The following is a 21464-nucleotide window of genomic DNA, read 5'->3' on the forward strand; positions in this document are numbered from 1 at the left end:
TGATCCAATTCACAGTACATCCATACAAATGCTGGAGTGAGCAAAAAGCAGAGAAAAGTTCGAATAACCAGTGGAACTCAGTTGTCCATAGTCTAAAAGCCACTAGCCTGAAGGATTCATGAAGGTCCTTCCAGGTCCTCCCTGGAATAAATTACATGACCAGATACATTTTCCATTCAAAGATTTTATAATGCTTATAGAAACCTTTAATCCAACCACAAGACCAGGAACAAAGCAGACTGCACTACAGTTTTTCTGAAAATCACCACAATTTATTCAGATTTGAGGCAGTGATTAATTACTTAACTAGTATGTGGGTTATTTATTATTAGCCAAAGTAGTCAGCTAATTTCATTAGAGGGTATCAGACAATATAGCTAAATTGGACTCTCAGAAAAGGGGTCAAATCTGAGAGAGCCACATACTGTCAGGTCTTTTCCTTTAAGCACTTTTTTCCCTTCAAATCAACTTGTTTAAGCAGTACAGCATAAGTTGGAAGAGATACAACCTATAATTGCCACTTGAATTGCATTTAAACCTAATTATTTCAGCTAAAATATTGGTTGCATGAACACTGATCAGTCAAAAGAATAAATTCTGTGTAATTGGGGATTAGCCATACCACAGGAGACAATTAGAGGAAGCTGTAAAGCCACAAAACTTGAAATGAGCTGCAGGAGCACACATACCTTAAATTTAAATGGGTTTTTACTGTAACATCTCAGACAAGTTCTATCACATAAAAATACTGGGCAACCTCACAAGACCTGCTAACCTGTGCAACTGTATCTAGTAAACACACTCTCTAAGCAATTGCACAACAACACCACCAAAAATCACAAGGAAACAGGCAGGAACATACCCAGGGAAAAGCAAACACCTCTGATGAAGGTTAATCACCTGCTGGTTGGCACTCAAAACTCAGCCACTACAAATCAAGAAGCTGCCTCTACAAGTGGTAAATTCAATTTAAAAACTCTTTAAGGAATACTACAAGTAAGGTTCCAAAGCACTAGGCAACCATAGGGATAAAAGCACTAAACAAGGGGCCTACTTCAATAAAGTCACACCGGTGATGAAACACCATTTCATGCCACTACATGATACTTTCAAATTCCTTACAGAAGAAATTTGCAGGTTATTCTACTGTTATATTCAAAGTTTAGGGAACTAACAAGGCATGTCAACACATGCAAGCTTAGCCAGGGTAAATAATAAATTCTAATCTAACGAGCAAGGAAAAAAAGATTTGGTTATCCATGGTCACCTCAGGGTCACATTTGGCTAAGGAGAGAAACCTCATGGTATTACAAATAGTAATGATGGAAAAGACCCCTCTGGTGGAAAATTAGGAACATCAAACACATTCTTATTTTTAGCTGAACTTCAATACTAATTTTTGATTACTTTTGGAAAATAATTTCAGGACAACAAGCTCTGCAGAACTAAGGGTTCTATTTAAACCCACTGGACTCAGATGGGTTTTGAGCAACAAGTAGAATTTTAATTTCTTTAACTTCCACTTGGGCCAATCTAGGAGGTGCAAACGCCATCAGTCAAAGAGGAAATAACTTGAGAGAAAGGACTTCAGGCCAAATGAGATAAATAGTTCATGTCATCACAGGCTGCAAAAATAGAAGCGGTCTGTAAATACAATTAATCTGAACAATGGCAAAGAAACCCAAACTCCAATAAATTAACAAAAGTCAAGTTAAATAAAATTCCATGAGTATACAAAGCCACAAGACTCAGCAGCTCTGTGGAAAGCAAGAGAAAACAACACATAAAAGAGGACAAATTATGCTTTTTGCTTCTGCTTTCAGAAATGAGTGACAAATACTGAAGTATTTAAAGGGACTACTAAATTATATGCTACTTCAAATCATAATATACATTAAATAGGCAAAATAAGAATAGATACCATAGATACTACCATCAAAACAAAGCAATCTATTGATCCAGGATTAAACAAATAGTCGCAAGTTTTGATAGAATCAAGATATATTTTTGATTGACTCAAAATACTAGTGTTTTTGTTTAAAGTGGCAGCGAGAACTGAGGTTTTTTAGGAAGGGTTTGGGGGTATGATCCAGACTTGTTAAGATGCAAGACTTAAAAACATACTTCGAAGAACATATAAACCTGGGGTAAACTGGGTAAAATACAAGAGAACTGCTAAAAATAGAGACTACATAACTCAGCTTCCTATTATACTGAATAGAGAAATATTTAAACCATAAAATAAAGCAGAAGCACTGGATAGGCAAAGAGAGACTATCCAGAGTATATATCCAGTTGAGAGACTCATCTTTAAATCTATTTATTTTCTTCTTTAATAACTCAGCAGAAACAACCCTGTTAACTTACAGTCTTGTATCATCGTCTACCTTCGTAACACAGGCTAGAACCTGTGTGATGCCAAACAAGTTTGGAGGAGCACAAGGGGAAAGTAAATCTCAAACCTTCCATTGGGCATTCACTGCAGAAGTCTGCTATAAATTAAGAACTTGCTTGAAAAAGATGGTGACTTAATTAAAAATTAATTGACTACAGAATTGATGTTATGATGCTATCACAAATAAAGCAAATGCAATAAAAGAGTTGCAAGCAGGATGCTCCTGCCTGTAATGAGGGTTTATTCATTCTAATGTACAAGGCACATGGTACACTGTGCTGTCACACAGAGAGCTAAAATTCTCAGAAGTCATCTCCAAAAAAATAAAAAAGGAAAGAGAAGCTCTCACACAGAGCTTGCAATGAAAGCTGACAGAAAGTCACCATCTCTTGTAGCATATTGAGGCAAATATCAAATGATTCTTTCATCTTAAGTACCTGCTGTTCCATCCTGAAAGAAGAACATTTGCTAACAGCTAGTTACAAATGTGCTCTGCTGAAAATCAGATGACTGATGAGGAGGAGCTGGAACAGCCTTTAAATCAGAAGTGGCAGGAAGGAAAGACCACATGTGAAGGCAGAGCTTGAACTTCATTTATGAATCAGTAGTCAGTACATGGCATGCAGATACCAGGAGACTGGACCTTATGAACAGGAAAAGACCCTTTGAAATCCTACATTGTTGAAAAAAGCCTGGAATGTATAAAGCCAGATTTCAATCAGCAACAGTGAAACATTACTTCCCACAGACACCACCTGAGAAGCACTGATCCAGTGTAACCCAGTTATTAGTCAGGAGTTAATTACAGTCAACCAACCACAACTGAAAAACTGACAAAACACATCACCAGATGACAGAGCAAACTGAGAAGCAAAGCCCAAATTTACATGCCTCTCCAAATACTTGGAAATAACAGAGCCCATGTATCACAGCTCAACAGCAAGTGGGGAAAAAAATATAAAATTAAGTCAGACCCAAGATCTGTACACATGGCACAAAAACCAGAGAGAAAGGATTCTTCGGGTTTCAGGGTGGTTTTTATTCCTTCTCCACTGGCCTTCTACTGAACTTTTGCCAGAATACTGACACCTAACCCAGGAAAAAACAGGAAATCCTTCAAATGAGGGACCAAAAATTTCACTTCAGTGGGAAATTTAGACAGCCTTTTAGGCCACAGTCTAGTAAATATTCCTATTTCTGAGAAAGAAAAAAAACCCTCCTCCAGTTTGGGAGTGGAAAGGGAAAAAATTCAGGAATTATTTGGAAAATATCCTTGAGTGATAACAGTTGGGTTTTTATGGCATGTCTCTAGCCTGTTAAAAACACCTAGAAAGACAACACCTAAGATTTAAAACAGCTGTAAACCAGAGTCTCCAAAGCAAAAAAAATTGTTTACTTCCCATTCTCTAACCAGTTTCTACAAATACAATTTTTTGGCCATTATCACCCTTGCCAGGGTGCTGGCTTTTCCACTGAAAACTTCTCCACTTCTCTTTCTTGTACTCCACCAAAAAAAACCCAACAAACTCAAAGCCTAGAAGCATTCTATCCCTTCTAGTGAACTGACTAATATTTTAAAACACAATGTCTTTTTTTTTTTTTGTGTAGTGAAATTATCACAGAAGGAATTAAAAATATATAAAAGGTTAAATAACGTACAGTCTTTTCCTGGACTTGGGAAAAAGTAGGATGCCCTAATGGGGCGTAATTCAGCAGATGAGAGTGTGACAGTATTGATGACCTGCTGCAGTTTGCTTTTGACCACAAACTGCATGTGCTCCATGTTCAAAGATACGAGTGGCACAACTAAAGCCCCTGATGAGAGTTTGCTCCTGAATGTTTTATTCAAGTGATCCTAGAGAAGATCTTTTGCCCTGCCTGATAAAAGTACATCACACAGATGTTTTGTCTTCTTCTAGAGCAGAAATACAGTGTTTCTGACCCAGCAGCCACTCTACCCACCCAGCACAGTATAACCCAAAGTTCTCTCTAGCATTCCTACACAGAAGGAAAGCTTTCTACCTACAGAAGAGAATTATTGCGGTCTTGTGAAAGGCAAGATAAAACTTTCAGTGCTTAGCTTACCACCTTTTTATTTCACCGTATCATGCGAAGTGCTCATAAAATTGAAATATTTATCCATTATTTAGACACTTAATTGTGCTGAGTATTATTTCTATTTCTTACTGGAGCATTGAGTCGAGAAACAGCAATTTCCTCAGTAAATGTAAAAGGATTACACAAGGGTAGAGGTATTTTGGGAGATAATTCAGTGGTAATGTTCAATTTTCTGAATAGCATTAATACATATGCTATAACATCACATTATTTGGACACTGCTCAAGCCAAGTAATACACATAAAGTAAATAACAGACTTTAAAGTGGCTTTAAGTACTGTTGTTAATCTTTACTGTTATACTGCAATTTCAAGATACTGATTTACATACCTGTGATGTTTGGCCCTGTAACTTTGCAAGCTGAGTTGTTCTCATGTTTAAGGACTGACTCCTCGTTACTGTCGCTCCAGAAGATTTCCCATTAACCTTCCTCTCCAGATGACAAGCTAGTAACAGCTTTTCCTCTAACAGAACAGCATCCCATGGGTCTTCAGCAGTCATACTTGAAACCCTCTCCCCATCATCCTCTGCCTTGTTTAAAGTCTCCACAGTGTCCACTTTTGGCTTACTCAGAGGATCCAAATCCAGCCAGTCGAATTTACTGACGTCCCCGCAGCTCTCTGAGGCTGGCAGGTTGGACACTGCAGACTTGATGGACGTCATTTCCAGGTCCGTGCTCGACTTCCCATTCCTCAGGAATTCCGAAGTGCTTGCAATTTTGTCAAATACTTTTGCCATTTCTGGTGTAAGTACTGGAGGGTATAAAGATAGGCCTCCATGTGGATGGAAAGGTGTGGTAGCTGCCAGTGGGTATGAAATGTATTGTGACTGTCTTGGAGGACCAAAATAAATAGGCTCTCTAGAGGGATAGGACGACATACTTGGATGGAATCCATTCTGAAATACACCAGTCTGTTTTGTGTAAGAAGCTGAGGTGTAAATAGGAGGTAAAGTGCATGTCACAGGTGCTGGTATTCCAGGTGTCCACTGTCTCCTCTGACCCGTGGGCCCAAGGTAAAATTGTGAAGACACGGATGGGCTCAAAATAGGACTTGCTGGTAATGTAGGTGCTTTACTAGATTCAAAATTGTCATCCAGCAGCAGTTTCTCTAGTTCAGCATGAGTAAGCTTCTCTATGTCAATGGTACTTAGTTTATCTTCCATGCTCTTGGCATCAGACTCTGGAAACACCATGAGATCATGGTCCTGCTTGTTATGAGTCTGTGCTTTTTGTCTGGGGCTGCTTAAAGAATGAAAGGTTTGTTTATTACCAGCTACACCTCTTTCTTTCTGCATCTTGGCTAATGCCTCAGCTTCCATCTGCAGTGCCTCCTCTTTGTCCACGTCTTTTGACCTTGGGGCTGACAGAGAAGGTGAGGAGCGCTGTTTGAATCCATTGCTGCTGGATATCTGGGCCATGCCGCAAGAGCAGATGTCCATGTAAAGCAGCAACACTTCCCTCACACTGGTTGTCCACCCTTGGCTTCAGAGCGGATTTAGCAGACCTGGAAAGGAAATGAAACATTAGAAACCCATGCAACAAATCACATCAGGACAACTACTAAGTCACACACCACCAGCTGACAAAGTTGCACATGTCGTTCAGAAACCCAGGCTGTAACATTTTCAACAGGCCAATTTTTTGGCTTTTTGTGGGGGAGGGAGTCAAACATAAAAAGAAGCTACACATATAAATTCAGAGTATTTGAATTATGCAAGACCCATTTGTTTTTCTTACTCTGCCTCCTGGTGCTAGAAGCACTTGGTTTCTTTTTGCATTGCTGGACCCAAGACACACACAAATCACCCTCAGGTATGTAGCGGTTTTCAGACTTGAGCAATTACACAGGTGCAATCTTGGGAGTAGAAGTCATTCTAAATACTATACAAATATAGCATTGATAAAGTCCATTATCAAGAGGACTTCCACCTTACTTCACTAGATTACAAAACAAGACCTTTCAAACTGCTGTACCACGATTATAATGGTCATAATGACACTGAAGGACCTCTCTTCCTTTGGAAAATATTGTACTTTGCCCTCTTAACAAGAAAAATAATGGTTATGAAATGATATTTCTTGGAGAAGCAAAATAAGCCATTTAAGCACAGCTGCTCATTGACTAATCTCTTGAATAGCTCTTTACAGGAAGTGTTATTCACTACTAGGTAAGGGAAGAAACTACAAAAGGTCACTTTTGCTTAAGGCCACCACCAAGAAAATGGTATTTTACATTTCTCCAATTCCAGTCATGTACTTAGGGCTATGATAGAACTTTCCATATCCATCACAATATCTCTGCAGTCTCTTTATTAAAATAATCTTGCAAGAGATGACCACAAGAACTGTGTTATTTTTCAGCATTACTTCTACTTTATTCTCCAGCTTTTTGCACACAGCTGGGTCAGAGCCGAGCCCAGCAGATAAGATGTCTCCCAGCAATAGCCAGTATGCACATCGAGCAGCAAGATAAAAATCAGGAATAATGAGTTTCTGCTAGGAGGGTTACATAACCAGCAATCCTCATTAAAACACAGTTTCACCGAACTAGATGAGCCTTATAGATGCAAATCATTCTGAGTTTAAGTCATGCAATAATCTACAAATTAAGAATACACTGCAGCAAATAAGGCAGAGAACTCAAAATTCTTTATGTTCTCTTTTAATTCACATCCATTAGAAGAGTTTGGATTTTAGACAAGGGTTTTTTTTTTTTGGGGTGATTTTTTTTTTTTTTTCTGTCCTTGAATCAAACCAGCAAGATGTGCTTCAAACAAAGTGACTGTATTTCTCTGGACTCCCCACACAGACAGCAAGATTCTTAACAGATTTATAACAGATTCTTTAAATTCTTTAAGTCTGGCCAAGCTTTTGTTTTATCTACTTCATTTCAATGGCTTATAGTGTGAAGGACAGACATCTTTACAAGAGGTTCTACACATTTCAGCTCAGTCTGAAGACAAATCCAAGTGAAACCCTTCACAAAGTAAAATTAACTAAGAAATGATGTTACAGTTACCAAGACAAGATTTAAACAAAAAAGGGTGGCTTCAGAAAGACTCAAACTGTGACAGACTAAAGAAATTATAAAACCATGAAAAACGCACAACTCAGATCCTGGGACATAAAGTCTTTAGGAGGAGCTTTGAAAATTACAGGTATGAATCCATTCCACAGGATAATTATGCAAATATTCAACACAGACAAAGTCTACAGAAAAAAAAACCAGACACCAGATCCTCTTTTGTACAGTATTTGAAGCTGCAGAGTTTGCCACCCATCAAAGCCATAAATATTGCCATTAGGAAGAAGTCTTGCCCTGTCTGCTGCCTACCCTATCTCCAGAGCTTAGTGTAGAACACAATCAGGGAATCATTAAAAAACAAAACAAAACAAACAAACAAACAAACAAAAAACACACCAAAAAAAAAAAAAAAACCCAAAACAAAACACTAATTATTCTGCAGAGCTCCTTTATAGACAATGCAGGTCTCTGGTCCCATTAAGGGCACAAATGTGGCCTTCAATTATTTACTACACACCTGTCAGCAGGACAACCATATTAAAAACTTCTCCTGAAGACGTACTGAGTATTTTGTAAATGGTTTAAGCCTACCAGCCACAGGTAATATCCTAATGAGAAGCCTCATACACTTGACACCACCTTCTCAGACTGTCTAGAAAGCTAAGCTGGCTTTAATCCCTTCATTAACTTACAGCTGGTTAAAACTGCTATGTCAGATTTTTAGATGCAAGAACACCCTGACTTATGAAGTCCTCTCAAGAATTCCTACTTGGCTTTTCCAAGAAGAAGCAGCCTGAGGTAAGTGCAGTTTGCAGTTTTCAGAGTCTTGCTGTTGCCTAAGGATTGTAAAGAGCAGTAGGGATTTTTCCTGAACTTTGTTCAAAAAAATAAAATCTAATCATGCTTTCTGAGACTATTCAGAACTGCTTGGGCTACAACTTACAAGATTATCAATGCATTCAGGTGCTGCTTGACAATTACAAGAGAGTTTTTCTTACGGAGATAAAAAAAAATTGTATGGTCTTCAAAGTGTTTATATTTAACAACAGCCAGCTTTAAAAAAAAAAAAAACAAGCCTTATTTTTCTACTGAAATCGATGGCCTTGATCTCCATATCACTAAGGAGTCTCCTGTTCACAAGGAGAGTCACTGTTCAAGGAAGTCACAACTACAGATAAAAACACATTCCTCAGCTCTCAGAAACAGGGTACACAGCTACCACAACACCTTCATTCACAACATCTAGAGAATCCCAGTCACTCAGTAACTGCTTGTTTATTGCACAACTTCACATAACAGTGCTGTATTTTGGTCAGTTTATGACAGCACACTTGCACTGATGAATCCAGCAGCTTCTAGCATTCAAGAGAGAAGGTTATTGTTAGTGGTTATCTAAAAAAATTTAATTTTAGCCTTGCGCTTTGCAAGATAGCCTCAACAGCATACATACACATAATAAGATTGCTTTGTTTAAGTCCTGTCCTTAGGAAACTTCTAAAGTCAGTGTATAAATGTCTGTCAAATTTTACAGACACACTGCAGGGGTTTTTTTCAAACAGTTTGACATAAAAAAACCCTAATATTCAAAAAATCTGACAAAATTGCAACAGTTTTGGCACAACTTTACCCTGCATGCCAGCTCTAAGCAGTAAATTCATATAACATCAGAAGAAAAGCTCCCCAGGCATAAGCATGATTAAAATACTGATAGACCTCCTTTTAAATGCTAACCATGCAGCATCAGTTAACTTTTTCACATAAGTTTAGCTTCACTTTGAAACTCTCACTTTGCAGCCATCTAAGTTCAAAGGCAGAGAGTGAGCAGAATTTAAACTTCTCCAACATTTACAAAGAGAAGGGCAAATTCCACTAGGATCATCTATCAGCAGGCAACTCCTCAAACACTCAGAAAAATAAGTTTCAATTCAAATCCTGGAATCCTGAACCATTACTGACCAATCTATAGAAACTCACCAGAAGTTTGCAACAACTGGAGGTCATTGAGGACCCAGAGGTGATCCTTGCAGAGCTAGGACTGCTCTCATCTGAACTGCTGCACACTATTTTAAGTAACAGTAATAATCAGTTTTCAGCTGTCAATCTATTCACCTCAAGAGCACTCCTCTTGCCAAGCACTCAAAGAATGTGAGAAACATTTAGTTTATTTTTCAAGGAAAGCCAGAATTGAAGAGATTATAACAGAAGGCAATTGAAGAAATTATAACAGAAATTAAGAAGTGATAAAACAATCCCTTACACCACTTACTTGTCCCTTAATTTTGAAATTAAACAGATACATTCGTATTTGTGTGAAGTCACCACATTTCCACTGCTCCAGCAGAACCTCACCTGCTTCCTTTAAAAGTGGGTCTAAAACCTCAACAATTTATCTACAGCCCTGACCAAGGATAGTGTCTCCTGCAGTCAGATTTCACTAACTTGAAGCAGTATTTCCTTTCTCAACCAGCTGTGATCAGACAGGAGTCTGCAGACCTCTTTGGCTCTGGTCTAGCAGAGTTTCTGCAAGAGCAACGCTTCCTTGGTAACAATTTTACATAAATATGTTTAGAGACTAAAGCTAATTTGATCACCTGTGTATTGTTATATAATTTTGTGTATTGCACATCATTCATTATTTCAGAGGAGTAAAATACTCTTAAAAAAAGAACCAGCAAGAAAAGTCATTAATAATCAAGAACCAAGAAACTGCAAGATGCCTGACCATCTCCTTCAGATCAAAGCCTCTACAGGGAATGGAAATGAACTTTAAACCAGATTTTCATTTAGAGAGACTTACATTAGGGGGAAAAAAAAAAAAAAAAAAAAAAAAAAAAAAAAAAAAAAAAAAAAAAAAAACAAACAAAAAAAACACGATAAAAGACATGCACTAGTCTAGCAAATACATAAAATGGAACCAGGCAGAATTTTCTTTCCAATAAGGAATTTATAGCTTTCTGGTAAGAAGCTTTGGGGAACCATTGCAAGAATTACATCTCTACCAGGACAAAGACTCACAAAATCTAAATTAGCTTCCTATCTCAATAAGCAAGGGATGACTTCATCAGAAATAAATCGTTTTACCTTAAGCAGAGGTAATCTCACCATCTGCTCATGTACATGTCAGCATTCTTCTCTATTTCAGATGAGTTGCACAGCTTTCTTTTTGAAAACACCCAAGGCTTGTAATACCCTATTTATAATTTGTTCTACGCAAGCACAGAACATATTATTTGGTAATTTCTTTACAAGAAGTACTTTATAGCTATCAGAAATCTGTGCACATGAATTCCCTGGAGTCCAAGCACTAAATACAGAAGCAATGATAACAAGTCAGGCCATTTCCTGCATTCCTTATAAAGTAAGGCCTTGGCATACAGTAGCCAGTGCTTCCTCAAAACAAGTGCAATTTTCAAAGCAACTTTGAGGTTATTGGGCCATTAAAGAAAACAAAAATAAAAATACTTGAAGCATTTGCCTCATATTGAATCATAGCTAACTTACAAATTAACAAATCTTGCCTGCATACCAGAGACAGTAGCAGTTTTATGGGAAACTGGGGAAAACTTAGCAAAATATGACAGCAGTAATATACTGTGGAAAATACTAATCATCTGCAAAGGAATTCATAGCCAGACATTTGCCACAGCAGGAAAACTCCTTAGTAAAAAAAAGAAAGAAAAAAGTCACAAGAACTTTGATGTTCAGAAGCCCTCTCTGCCAGATGCATTCAGATTGCTACAAACTGAGAAAAAACTGAGCACATACTCACGATGTGACTTCTTGAGGTAAGACTGTTATTCTTTTTAAATAATGTTAGGTTTAAACTGGAGTTTTTCTCAATAGCAAACAGTTTTGAAAGGTCAGTGTTAAAGCTATACAGTTCTATCACACTATCTTTCCATTAAAAACTTAGTAGCTGCTTTAATCCAGTCATTTTAGCAAAATTAGCAAGTGCCTCCTTGCAAATAAGATTAACCAGATTAAGTTAACCAGAAAAATAAATTCATTTTGTTTCAGCTCATATCTACAGAACCTTCAAAGGCAACTGCGCTAGCTCAAATACAGGTGCAATTTTTAATTGGGCACAAACCCTGAACTGACACTGATTTCATTTGTTTTGCTCAAATCATTCAGATCATAAATACCTAAGCAGGAACCACATCTCTTAACTTTGATTTTGAAATTTCATTTACGTCTAGAAAGTACAATTTCATCACAAAACCTTTGATCTTGAGGGCTAGGCAAGAATAGGATGTTTCTAGCACTAGAACAGGAAGTCTCAGCCTTTAAGGTCTTTCAACATCAGCAACAAATCCCTTGAAAAATCCAACCTCAGCTGTTTCAGTACTTATAAAAATTTATGAACTATTGAAATCAATTTTCACCCGGGACACTGTGCAGAGGATCGTTAGTAGATACGGCACACTTGGTAGCTGCTGTTAAATTTGAATCTTCAGGTTTTGATCAATGTTTCAAGAGACACAAAGCATGGATGCACCTGTCATGATGTTCCAGGCAGACCTCAGTGAGGGCAGCTACAGGTGTCTACAGACCATGTGTTTCCCATGGCCACACTCTTCCCCTGCAATGGTTTTCACCACTGGCCACTGCAAGCCCTTCCATCAGTAGATGTGGATACATGCAGATTTGCTACAGCAGGCTTACTCAACACATTTCTGCTATTATAGTCCCCCCCTCAAATTTTGAATCTAATCATCACTCCATTTAAGTCTGTTAAGAGATGGGGGTCATAAAGATAATTGAATCCCATGTAAGTTTCATGAAACAAAACCCCTGACCCTGCCAAGAACAGTGGATGTCACAGCCAGAAGAAAACCCTAGCATGAGCTCATATAACTGGACACTGCTGATTTATCACCAGGATAAACTTAATAAATGATTGAATCATGGCAAGAAGTCCTTAGAGCCAATCAGAGGAAGACACAAATCAACAGGAAGCCTGGCATCAGTTTCATCAGCTGTACAACTACTCACCAAACTTTGCATCCCAATTTCCTCCCATCATGTTCTCAGCTTCCTAACAGCACCCTCCTATTCTGTTCCTGCCCAGTATTTTCTGGATGCAGGTATCAGAAAAGAGCAAGAATGAAACTGATGGCATCCCAGGCTGTTTCATTCCGATGCACTTAGCCAAGATAGTTTTTTCCATGCCTTACAGCCAAGCTTATTACCCGCATTGTTTGACAAAGGCTAGGAATTCTAGTTCTGTTGCAATGTTTCTCCTTACAGAATAATGCTTTCAATTCCTCTCCTCCTGTTTCAAAAGTTTGCTTTTAAAAACTCTGTACTGGTTCCCTTGCTCTACAGACACCTCTTAAGCTGTGTTTTCCTCCACGTCACCCTGACGTACACAGTCCCTCCACCAACCCCACTTCTCAAAGGCTACTTGAAAACACTCATGCAATACAAACTTTCACACAGAATCAACATTAGCTGCTGGCTTAAGGGAAGGCTTTTTCCTATTCTTTAAGTGAGGTCATTATCCCAAATATTTTGATTCCCCAGCTGAATAATTGGTGCAGTAACTCCTGATTTGCAAAGTAGTTTTATTCTGGAATATCACTTTCATGGAACAATTAAGGTCCCTGGAAGGGACCTTAGTTATTCATGCAGTGTGGAGCCTGACCCCAGTAGAGAATGCCAAATTACCTGGAGCATGTAGCTGAACTAGTACTTCCATTAATCCCAATCCCAGCAGAACTAAACAGAAGACAACATTTTAAACTACATATCCAATTTTATCAAAACCATAGGAAGTGTCTAGTGTAGGTAGAACAGAGAAAGAGGACAGAAACATCTCTGCTGTCTGCTTTAATTACCACAACCGAGATGCCCAAATGCCTTCCATATAGTTCTAAAATATTCTGCAGCATAGACAGAGGACCATGTTAAAATCTCAATTTTTCCTCAATTACGTGCCCAAAGTAAGCCCTGCAGACATTCTCCTAATGTTGCAAAACACCGAAAACACAACAAAATGCAGGAGGCTCATGATGCAAGGTATAGAGGCTGTTAACACAGGGAGATGAAAATAACCCTCCCCCACAGAGATCCTATTTACTCCCTGTGCAGCAGTGCACAACAGACACCTTCAACAAAACATCATCAAAAACAGGCATGGAGAGGAAACACTGACACCTCAGCTCCGGCCCAGACTTAACTCTGTATCACAGTATTAATATCACCCTACCAGTCTAACCTAATGCAATTCTGCTGCAGTAGCCAAATTATTTCCACCACTTGCTTCAGCAGCTGAGTTTCCCCTCAGGCAGGAAACTTGCACAGTTTCAATTATAACCAGCAGATGCTTCTTAGTCACACACCTCATATTCACAGGAGATGGAGCAGAATTGCTGATTACTAATTGACAGAACCAATGCACCATTCACGTGTACCTCCATGCTTTATCCATTGGAAAATACAAAATGCTTATTACGTGTATTGATTCGACAACTATGGGGTTTGTTTTTTTTACAATACACAGGTAGAGGACTGAACAGGGTGGCTACACTCAGACCAAAGGTTCATCTCATCCTTATCTTGTCTCTAAAGGTGGCTTTGGAAATGCAAAGAGGAAAAAGCTAAACCAACACAAACACTTCCTCAAAATACCCTTCTAGTCTCCACAAATTTGGCACTCAAGTACTTCCTGAATCCTGAGTTAACTTCTCTAAGATTAAGACTCTTGATGGACTTTTTCATCAGGAATTTGTTCAGATGAATGTTGAACTTGGGTAAACTTCCAGCTGTCACCTTGTAACAGCACTGTCACCATGCTCTGCTCCTCTCCTGTGATTACAACCCAAGCAGAAGACAGGATTGGTTACTGATGACCTGTTCTGGATCATCAGCTACAAACATCAACTACAACACTCAAGCCTACAAGCTCAATTGTATTTCCTCTGGGTCACAATGGACTAAACAAACTCCAGATCTGATCCAGTGCCATTCCCTTAGCACAAACACCACAACGTCCTCACACACTACACACTACACACTGAAAGTTGTGGTTGGGTTCTTGTAAGTGATGTTTTGTTTGTAACTTCAAATTACATGTCACATGAAACATGCAGACATACCTTCTCCCTCTTATTTCCATTTCTTCCCTCTGAAGTGACCATCACTTGGACAGTGTAATCTAAAGAAATACTTTCAGGCTGCATTTCTACAAAGTTATAGATTGAAGTAGTATTTCTCATGACTTTTTAATGTGAGCTTGGACTAAAGCATTTCATTCTAAAATTTTTATAGCTTAAGTGAGGTTTACCATTACTGCTATGATTTTAAAACATTTCTTCTTTCCCTTCCCAGACCAGCCTGGAAACAACTCCATCATCTCACAAACTTACATCACACCAACTCCTCACCTACAAAGGGCTGGATGATGCTGTATTAGATGACTGATTTTATTGACCACTGTTGATAAAGACTGAACCCTGGTTCTGGTAATTAATTACACATCCACATCTTCTACTTAAAATAGAACAATATGTTTACACAGTTACACATCCATAAAGCAAACAACTTACATTTGTGTAATACTCTCATTTTTAAGCTTGTTGTATTATCCTAAAAACAAACAAACACCAAATAATTTCTGCACTGACAGCAGACACTAAAAGGCAATACTTCTAAAACTAAAAAAATCCCAAGCAATAGAAGCTCCTTACTTGAATGTCTTTAAGGCTGACATTATATTTTATGCATTTTAGTCATGCCAGTGTTGGACTTACACCTGCTTACACACCAGTGCTACTGCACTGCAATTTCCAAAGCTCCCATAAGGCCACCTTAAGATTGTTCAAGAGTTTAAAAGACAAACAACATGCAATCCTACTCTAATAAAATTCAAATCTAGCATTCTTTTTTTTAAAATAACCCCATACCGTCTGGTTTTGATCCCACATCAAAGCCTAAGACAACAACGAAAAAAGCTCTCCAAAACATCACCTCAGCATTTTTATTTCTTAAACAACATTTTCATCCAAGTGTCTCCAGTTAGCCAGTAAATACAACAGCAACACTGAGTAAGAAATATCACCACAATTTAGTTTCAAAAGTAAGAAACAAAGGAACACCAAATCAGAAAGTATTTTTTACTTGACATTTTGAAGTGCATAATTTTCCATTTAAGGCATTCAATATTCTTTGATAGGACACAGCGAGCTACTCAAACTGGACAAAAATAACTAAGTCATCAATTTCAAATTTCAATACAATGATTATATGTCATGATGAACCTCTATGTTTGAGTTATAAGAGATGACAGCAATAACCCACAGCTAAGAGGAACTTCAAGTATATAAATCAGTATTACTATTGCACTGTAATTAAGACAAATCTATTTCATTAAATAAATCAAAATTTTAAATATTTCCTGAGATCTCCTTCGTATTTTTCATAAACAAGCATCTCTAAGAAACATACAGCACAACATTTAATAAGATAAGACTCTAAATAACCTATTACTTGTCTGGTTTGTGGTCCCCTCCCCAAAAGGTCATTTACTTCAAGTATTTGTCCTTTCTGCCTGTGTTCTCTCCCTCTGCCTTTATCTTTAATGCAACTTTCTTTTACTGTCTCCTTCTTCTTACCTGTTTTGCTCCAATTTGCTTTTACAAAAGAACAAACACTACCCCAAAAAAACAAACAGCCCTTGGTGGGAATTACAATTCCTTTCTCCCACTCCCACAAAAGTGAAGCCAATTTAAGCAACTTCTCTTCCTCCCAGACGCATGAAGTTTTTTACAGGCCCACTCTCAGTGTTGGGGGAATGAAGCACACAGCTCCCTTCAAAACCAACAAAGCCATATAAAAAATACTTTTGTCTGTCTGATTTCATTTCCCCTGCCCCATTTCTGCTTCCCCTTTGGATTCTTCATAAATCATCCATCACCACTACTCCTGAACACAGCTTATATTCAAAGAAAGTATTGCACAACATCTCGTACAAACATCAGACATTTTTTTCTTAAATTTTCAGTTCCCCTTGGGAAGAGATCTGCATTAAACACGCAACTTTTAGTTAAAATCTCTGCATCTCTCCTCTACCCTAAATCAGTTTAACTGTGCTATTTTCTAGTATTAGGCTTGTAATAAGTAATATAACGAGTAAAGAGACCACCAGAATCTCCTTTTCCTCCAAACGCTTTTCTTTCGACTGCGTCTTGCTACCACATCCTTTCCTCAACAACAGCATAGCTGAAGTGGGAGGTTACTTGCGCTAACAAAGGTGCAGGAATACCTTTTTTATTGTGTTGATACAGAATAATAAACTAGATGGAGCCAAGAACAGCAAGGCAGTCGCAAACTTCCATGTAGCACTAGAAATACAGGCAAAGCTCCCGGAGGAAACAGCAGAGCTGTTTAGGGATCAGCTTAGTAAACATCCAACTTCTCTGGAACCACAGCAACTCGGGGCGAGCGAGCCCGCTCCAAAGCCAACAAGGGGAAGAACAAAAAGGAAATGTAAACCTGGAGGGTCTCTGCAGCGACCGCCAAGGTGCCCCCTGCTCCGGGCACCTCCCGAGCCCCCCGCTCCGTGCGGTGACAGCTCCCCGCCGCCCCGGAGACTTCGCCCCCGGCTCCACAAAGCACCTCCGGCACCTGCGGGGCGCGGGCAGCTTTACCCCCGGCCGGCTCCGCGCCCCGAGCGGCGCCGCTCCAGCGCTCCACACACGCAGTTCCCGGCTGGAAGCGCTTCCCGCAGGCAGCGCCGCCGCCCGGCTCGGGGAGCCCGCCCGGCTCCGGGAGCGGGACGGGCCGTGCGGACAGCCTGCCCCGGAGCCGGGCCCGCCGCCCGCAGGTGCCGCCCGGCAGCCCCGGGGCCGCGCCGAGGCCGCGCCGGCGGCGGGCGGCGCCCGGAGGCCGAGGGTCGCGGCGACCCCCGGGCGGGGCGGGCGGAGCGGGGCACGGAGCGAGCGGCCCCCGGCAGGGCGGGCCCGGGCCGGTGCGGGGGCCCGCGGCTCGCCCCGACCCCCGGGGCTCCCCGCGCCTACCTCGGCCATTTCCCCTCGTCCCCGCTGCTCCCGGCGGGAGCGCTCCAGGCTGCGGGCAGCTCCCCCCGCTCCGCCGCGCTGCGCTCACTTCCGCCCGGCCGCCGGGGCGGAGCGGGGCGGGGCGGGCGCCGGGCCCGGCCCCGGGGCCGCCTCACCTGAGCGCCGCCGCGCACCGAGCCCGTCCCGCCGGGAGCCCGTCCCGCCGGGGGCGGCTGCGGGGGGGCGCGGGGCCGGCTGGCGCTGGGGTGACTCTCCGTCATTTCCTCCCTTATCGCCCGATCTTCCCAAGAATGCTCGGCATGACTGGGAACTTGCCCAACGCACCAGAAACGTCCGTCGGGGGGGCCGGAGCCGCGGACACAATGGACTTCCTCAGCCGCCGGCAGCGGGGGAAGGGCCGGGACGGGGCCGAGCAGTGAGCCGGAGGAGCCGGGGAGCCCCAGCACATGGGGCTGGGCTGCAGGGGCGAACACCATCGACTGCTAGAGGACCGCCCCGGTGGTTTGCAACAACAGGTTCCACTAGACAGAATTTTGCTTAACTAACTTCAGAAACTACTTGGCCGGCAAGGGCAGATCCCTGTCGTCAGCTCCAACCTTCCTGACATACCAACACGTTTCAGAAAGACCAAATATTTTGGTTTGACCTTCACAATAGCTTCAAAAGAATGAAATGCTTTGGGTATGCCCGAAAGTATTGCATGTGGGATTTCACACAAAGCGTAGACAATGGGCCTTTCATAAGATCAGATTAAAAGTTGTCATGGACATGTAAACGTAGCAGTATTATTTTTAATGTACATGTAAAAAAAATTCCAAACAGAATAACTTTATATTCCATCCACGCATGGAATTACTTAAAATAAGCTAAGAGTTCAGTTTATGCCTGTTGGTACTTTAGTCTGCACTTTTAGCACACTGAAATTCCAAAAAATACAAAACACTTACTGAAGCATAGAAGACACATGAGAAGAAGACACATCGGCTTAGAAGCTACAATTCAAATTAATTATGAAAAATTAGTCAGGAATACATTGCTGTCAGTCATATTTTTACTGTGGATATATATAACCATCATTTTAGCTTCTAAGCATTTTCTGTTGGATAGATCTTGACTTGACACCTTTAAGGTCAATGAAAGCCCTTGCAGATGACTTCAGCATGAGCAAAATGGGGACTTGGAAGACTGACACAAAATATCTTCCTGGAGAGTCATCACAGACATGAGTTTAATTACATAGATTTAAAAAATTACCAAAGTTCTTACTACTCTTGTGATCTAAGCCATCAGGAATTTTTCAGGCTGACAGTTAGTAGGTGTAGAAATTAATCCTTTCTAATGCCATTCCAGTTTTGACAATTAATAAGCAAAATCTGCTCCAGTTCTGAACACAGAGTGGAGCATCATTAGAAGAAATCTACTCAAAAAAAAAAAAAAAATTCAAGGTTCCTTTCCAGGTGGTCTGTCCAAATAGACCTTCCTTTCAGATTGCATTTTAGACTTTTTGTCCTGGCAGTCGTGTTTCCTGGCCAGCTCCTCTGCTGGGCTCCTGTGGTGATCCTGGCCAGGAGAGCACTGTACTTGGAGCAGTGAGTGACCCACGGCAATGATGCTTTACAGAGGACCAGTGTCTTTCTGACTGGGATCCTGCTGCAAACCAGTGCCATGGTGTTCATGCTACTCTCCCCTTCACGTACAGGTCACATTAAACTGCTCCCAATTGCACCGATGACTCACTGGCCATAGGGTTTAGTCCTGGGATAACCATTTGCCAATGTTTCATCCTTTGCTAAGTGAAGGAACATTAACCTGATTAGTCTGAACAAAAGGCAGTTGCCACACCCAACAGTCCCAACAAGATCGTGTTGGAATGAGATATCTCTAAGGTCCCTTCCAACCCTAGCCATCCTATGATTCCATGATTCCATGATCACAGCTATTTGATTGAACCTCCATCGTGTTATTACATAATATGTGACAGTAGGTCAAATATGAATCTTACTAGTTAAGATAGGAAAGATGATTTGGTTCATTCTGTGGATTGGTGAAGAATTTTAGACTATTATCAAGCCTGCCTATCAGTATCATTATAACTGCAAGAACTTTTACTGTCTGTGCTTTTACTTGGAAATTATTTCCTTCTTGTCAAAAATTTTTCTTGCTATTCCATATTTGAAAAAAATAATTTAAGCCCATCCTTTTTAGCCCTATCTCATTTTTGAAGACGCTTCATGTTAAATAGGTGCTGATTTCATGTTATCACACTGAATACAAACTGAGTGTGCTATTCCTTCCTTTGCTTTCACAGTCAAAGAATCATTAAGGTTGGAAAATACTTCCAGGATCACTGAACCCAACCTTTGACCAAACACCATGCTATCAACCAGACCATGGCAATCAGTGCCGTGCCCAGTCATTTCTTTACCACCTCCAGGGATGGTGATTCCACTGCAACCCTGGGCACTCCTCCAGTGCTTGACAACACTTTCAGTGAAGAAATTATTCCTGATGTCCAGCCTAAACCTCACCTGGCACAGCTTGAGGCCATTTCCTCCTGTCCTGTCACTGAGAGAAGAGACCTACCCTCACCTGACTACAACCTCCTTTCAGCATTGTAGAGAGCAATAAGGTCCTCCCCTGAGCCTCCTTTTCTCCAGGTTAAACAACCCCACTCCCTCAGCTCTTCCTCAGACCCTTCACCAACTTTGTTGCCATTCTCCAGACCAGCTGCAGCACTTCAATGTCTTTCCTGAATTGAGGGGCTCAGAACTGGACGCAGGATTCAAGGTGCCATCTCAGCAGTGATGACTCCAAGGGGACAATCACTGCCTTAGTACTGCTGGCCCCACTATTTGTGACACAGGCCAGCACCTTGCACTGAAGAGCAACTCCAACACAAGTACTTTTTGCCCTGTTTTCATTGTTCCTCAGCTACATCCACATTACCCAAGTACCAATTATCAGGTGCACTCTGGAAATGGTACCAGCCAGTTTTAGAAATAGCATCTGTATGTCAGATGCCAAATAGCCTCTCCATAGCTGGGCAGCCACAGCAGCCCTCCTTCAAGAAAGACAACTGGCAGGCCGTGGAAGCTCAGCTTCCAGGCAAAGTGACACTGTTCCCTAGAGAGCTGAGTCAAGAAGGGAACAGAGGCATAGCCTGCAGACTTGCTTAGGAATGGATGATTACAAGTTACCCATTCCCACCTGCAGAAATGACACCAGCTTTGAAGTATTTCTCATACAGGAAGTTATTAATGTGCCCATGTAGAAGCAATGCACAAGGTGTGTGTCTCAGCAGCTTCACAGTCTTGTTCCCATGTGCCTTGTCTGTGATACACAGATCAAATGCCATAACTGCCCTGGCAGTTTTCAGGAGATAAAACTATGATAAAAATGATGATATTTTCACTTGATAAAACTATGGCTTGTAAAAAACCCACAGTTTATTAAATAACATTTTAATGAAAATTTAAATTGCACACCACAGATGGAATAAATGAGAGAATTTGGTCAAATATTTGGAGAGAGTAAGTGTGCTTGCTATGCTGATAGTCAAACATCCCAAAAGAACTGACAGACAGCATATGCAAACACCAAATCAGCTTGTATAACTAACAATATTGACACTGGTATTAACTGGAAATATGACAAACTGTCACTGGTAGATGCTTTTTTAAACAATATCTAGGATATAAGGAAGCCTGAAGTATACCTAGATCAAAAAGATGCCTACACATAACAAAACTGAACAAATGTGTTGTGACTATAACACATGGGAAGTAAAAAACAAAACAAAACCAAAACACACAAAACTCAAAAAACCAAACACCCACCATCAAAACAAAAACAAAAAAAGAATAACTACAAAGACTTTAAAGCCAAAATTTCCTTAATTTTCTTCTA

At 40.6% G+C, this 21464-nt stretch overlaps 1 protein-coding gene across 1 annotated transcript in view; it reads right to left on the bottom strand.

Annotated features, from left to right (window-relative positions):
* The window catches only part of PIK3C2A (phosphatidylinositol-4-phosphate 3-kinase catalytic subunit type 2 alpha), a 50639-nt gene extending 32996 nt beyond the window's left edge, over positions 1-17643 (bottom strand). Inside the window, 2 exon segments of the mRNA XM_066320829.1 lie at positions 4844-6018; positions 17559-17643. Of these exon segments, the coding sequence (XP_066176926.1) occupies positions 4844-5953 (1110 nt within the window). The 5' untranslated portion in view covers positions 5954-6018; positions 17559-17643.
* Positions 17644-21464: the final 3821 nt, after the last annotated feature.

This window comes from Sylvia atricapilla, chromosome 6, assembly GCF_009819655.1.
Source record: "Sylvia atricapilla isolate bSylAtr1 chromosome 6, bSylAtr1.pri, whole genome shotgun sequence".
Taxonomy (NCBI): Eukaryota; Metazoa; Chordata; class Aves; order Passeriformes; family Sylviidae; genus Sylvia; species Sylvia atricapilla.